At 32.2% G+C, this 4,692-nt stretch overlaps 1 protein-coding gene across 1 annotated transcript; it reads right to left on the bottom strand.

Moving 5' to 3' along the window:
- Positions 1 to 3,528: 3,528 nt before the first annotated feature.
- On the bottom strand, positions 3,529 to 4,692 carry LOC139425105 (uncharacterized; the record flags this gene model as incomplete). The annotated part of the gene is given in 1 exon segment (XM_071178187.1): positions 3,529 to 4,692. A coding segment is annotated over 1 exon segment (939 nt). The 3' UTR covers positions 3,529 to 3,691.

Genomic DNA, 4,692 nt, shown 5'->3' with positions numbered 1-4,692 from the left:
AGTTGATTGACTTATGTCCAAATCCAAATGACAAAAATAAATTTTGTTTTAACTTTATTTCTAAAAATAAAAACAACAAGATTTATAAATTTAAAATCAGTAATAAAAACTTATTAAATTATTAGAAGTTTCAGCCAAAAAGTTTTTAATAAATTAAAAGAAAGTAAAAAAATAACCTAACAAATACAATTCTTTATGGGCGCCTAAATTAGATTGCCGATAATTTTCACATTTAAAAATAAAAAGAAGTTTTTTTTTTAATTTTTTTATCTAATTAATGAAGAAACTCTTCTTTATATATTCTTTTCAATAATAGATTGCCTTCAGTCCCACTGAAAATAATCTACAAGAAAAGTCGCGACAAAGAAAAAAAAAAGCTAAGAGGTGCGAAAAGGAACATGCGATATAACGATATGTGTTCTCAAAACTCTGATTCTACAGCTCACCAATCAAGGACATTTCAACATAACGAAACGTACATCGACTTCCACAGCGCGAGTCGGCATCGGAACGTAAGAGAAGAGTCTTATATCGCTATATCGTTAATCTTATATCCTTGCGTGTCTTATATCGCTATATCGTTTTGCGCTCGTTGTCTTTACTCGACGGCTTAAATCAGATTTCTGATGCATCGCCTTGAATGAAAGTCGCTGTATCGTCTTGCCGATATATGCGTTAAATCGATATGTCTCGAAACATCGATTTATAGCACAGACCTATTTACGACAAATTAATTTTTAAAAATTCTAATTATTCTATATTTTGAAAACCTCATAATTTGTTATCGTAATAGATATTTTGAAAAATATTTCTATTTCTTTAAAATAGATGTCAATATGGCAACAAAAAAAAGAAAATGCCATTATTTGGATGATTGGAAAAACGAGTTTCCATTTATTGAACCGAATCCTAATAGTTCTTCCAAAGTAAAATGTACAATGTGTGGAGCAACGTTTTCAGTTGGAAGTGGAGGACGAACAGCTATAGCAGATCAAAACACAATTAAACACAAAGAAGCTTTGACTGCAAAAACAAAAACGAAATCCGTCAAGCAGTTTTTTCGTAAGCTGGAACCATCCAAAGAAGAGTTTGACTTAGCAACATATGAAGGAACGCTTGCATTTCACGCCATTCGTCACAACCAATCGTTTCGCAGCATAGACTGTACTTCAAATTTACAGAAGAAATTTGTAGACAAGAAATTTTCTTGTGCCCGAACAAAATGCGAAGCTATCGCTGTCAATATTTTTTCTCCGTGGGCATTTCTTGAATTGAAGAGAGATTTACAGTCTGTTCAATTTGTAACAATATCTTATGATACTTCCAATCACAATCATGTAAAATTACTTCCTATTTTAGTGCGGTATTTTCAGTGGGACTGTGCTAAAGATCCAATTAATAATAAACTTGTATCACTAAACGAAATTAAAGGAGAAACTGCAAATATTTTATCTTCAGAAATATTAAACGCACTATTCGAGTTCCAATTGAAAGATAAAACGGCTGGTTTGTTTGCGGATAATACTAACACTAATTTTGGAGGATTGTTAAGAAGAGGAACAGAAAATGTTCATACTAAACTTCAAACTGAGTTAGGAAGAGATATTTTTGGTTTTGGGTGTAATGCGCAGATTATACATAATGGCGCTTAAACTGCTTTTGATTGTTTGCCTGTAGATATTGAAGTTATGGTATCTAAACTTTTTAGTTATTTTAAAATTTACACAGTTCGAATTGAAAGACTGAAAGAATTTTGTGAGTATGCTGACCAAGAATATCATCAAATTTTAGGACACATTCATGTTAGGTGGTTGACATTACTTCCTGCTGTAGAAAGAATTCTTAAAATTTATTCATCTCTTAAAGAATTTATGTTGTCTGAAAAAAAGTGCCCAAAAATCTTGAAGAATTATTTTGAGAGTGAAACAACCGAGTTATGGTTGTTTTTTGCGCATTCGCATGCTGCAATTTTTAATCAAAGCATCTTGAAAATTGAAAGCGATGACAAATGTGTTATTGAATCTGGAGCGGTTGTCAAGGATTTGATATTTAAATTGAAAGCACGAAAGAATGCCAAATTTGTTCCACTTGTTGTAAAACCTGAATTGATTAAATTGATTGCTGAGAATATCATTACTGAAGATTATTTAGGAACGTCGAAAGAATTCTATGAAACTGCGATTTCATATTTAGAAGCTTGGAACGATAACAACGATGATATGTCTGATTTGAAGTGCCTTCTTTTAGATTGTAAGCCTTCACGGTCTGAATTCGACCAGGCAGTTCTGTCTCTCTCTTCAAAATGTGCAATTTTGAATGTTAATTCCGACGATTTATTTGACGAGTTTACTTATCTTGAAGGTTATTTGGATTCAAAAGACGATAAATGGTACCAATCCGTACACATATCAGACAAATGGTGCGAAATAAACAATTATTTTCAAAAAAACAATATACCATTTACAAATATCAAAAGAATTGTTGAGCTTGCAATGTGCTGGCCAAGCAGCAATGCACCTGTAGAACGGGTATTTTCGCGCATAAATAACTATTGGACTAAAGAAAAATCGCGAATGGATGTGAATATAGTGAAAGCGGTTTCATCTGTACTGATTAATTTTGATTTTTCATGTGACATATTTTCTCAATTACTCGAAAAAAATCCTGAAATTTTAAAGAAGATTCATTCTTCAGAAAAATACGGTGTTTAGAAATAGTACAATTTTAAAAGCAATACAATTGTTTTGTTAACAGATTTTAAAATTGTGTAAAAATGTTATGATCACGATTTTAACAATATAATTTATATACTAAATTATAGAAAAACGAAAAACGAAAAAAAATAAATATTTTTTAAGATAAATGATAAAAAAAAATTTCCAATTTTTTCTGTTGATAAAATTGGGGGGGGGGGAAGAGATGAGTGTCCCCGGAATTGCCCGAAAAAATCTGGTCACCCTACTCAATCATCGCCTCATCTCCATTCAATAAATTCGTCAACCTAATTTCTACCTTACGACAAGTTTGTTTTTTAGGCACTTTAGATCCGAATGAATATATTTTTAACCTTTCTGAGCCTAACACCCTTAATCCCAATCAACGAGACAAGTTTTTCTTAATAAATGTTTTTTTCCCTTCCATTATCAAATAAACAAAATATTTTATCTGACGAAGAGCTACCAATAATCTCTGCCTTCACGCATTGCAGCAAAACCCCACATTATTATTTACCGCAGAATTTGAACAAGTAGTTTTAACATCAACTCCTCTTTCTTTCGAATCTAAACATAAATTTTGTTTTTTAGAATTCTCTAATTTAAAACAAATCGCACGTGCATGACGCCCTTGACAAAACGAACAGTTATTTTTCTTACACTTTTTTACATTGCAAGAAATATTACAGCATAAAAAACATCTCCTTTCCTTAATTAATTTCTCTCTTCTTGCTGAACATTTAAGTTCGAGCAACAATCAGAAGAGTGGGTCTTTTCCGAACAAAATAAACAATTAAAAATTGCAGATGTCACTAATTCAGTCGCTGATACTCTCCCAGCCTGCCTGTTATGATTAGAGGGGGGATGAAATTCCGAATGATACTTAGGTTTCATATTCGCGTATCTGCGTGGCGCCGAATCGAAATATTTATTAGAAAATGAAGGCGAACTTTTTATTTGTGACTCATTTCGAGTCTTTAACAATGCAGTAGTTCTTCCTCTACTTTCGGAGACTGTCGGAGATATTGAGTTAAATTAGTGATCTTAGAATCCCCTTTTTCAAATTTTCGATTATACTCTAAAGCTAAACTAGAAGGGATAACCTTCATAATTATCGGAAACAAAAGACAACTATAAGAATCGGGTGAGATTCCAAGGGATTCTAATCCTCGAATGTTGACTTCTAACTGATCATACAATTTACGCAATGAAATAACATCAAACGAGTTCCGGACAGGGGTCAGATTTAATAAACAATTCATGTGATAATCAATTATAAGTTCTTTGCGTCCGAATCTTTTTTCCAAAATTTCAACCGCTTTTACATAATTTTCTGAAGTTAATGTTAAACCTTGTATTGCTAATTCCGCATCATCTGTAACAACCGATTTTAAATATGAAAATTTATCTATATCATTTAAACTCGAATTCTCATGCACTGCAGATTTAAATCTAGCCCAAAAACTAGGAAAACTACTAATATTCTTACCCGAAAATGATTCCAAAGTAAGCTTGGGCAAACGGGGTTGGTTTATTAAAACCGGGCTAGTTTGAGGAATTGTAGTAGTAGTTAATGGTTGAGTTTCCGCCAGATTTTGAGGAGCTGTATTCGGGTTTGCAGCTAAATAACGCTCAGCGCGAGATTTCCACAACACAAATTTATCACGATAATCTTCGCGACTCTCAATTTCTTCTTCTAACTTATCAATATCAATTAAATCCTGAACTTCCTTATCAAGTTTACACATCTCTTCAAATTTAGCAACTAATTGTAAAAATGTTTCGTTAACAATTATTTTATCGGAACTATTATCTATTTCTGCTTCAAGTTTTTTAATTTGCTTCGTTACTAACGATCTTGAAACAGCCCTAGCTTTAATTGTTCTTTCTAACAAAGCCTTTTTTGCCGCATCCATTTTAAACTTATTATTTCAATTACAAAACAAATACTCAAATAACAGTCACAACCTCAATTCAC

This window comes from Parasteatoda tepidariorum, chromosome 3, assembly GCF_043381705.1.
Source record: "Parasteatoda tepidariorum isolate YZ-2023 chromosome 3, CAS_Ptep_4.0, whole genome shotgun sequence".
Lineage (NCBI taxonomy): Eukaryota > Metazoa > Arthropoda > Arachnida > Araneae > Theridiidae > Parasteatoda > Parasteatoda tepidariorum.
This window is presented reverse-complemented; position numbering and strand designations above follow the sequence as displayed.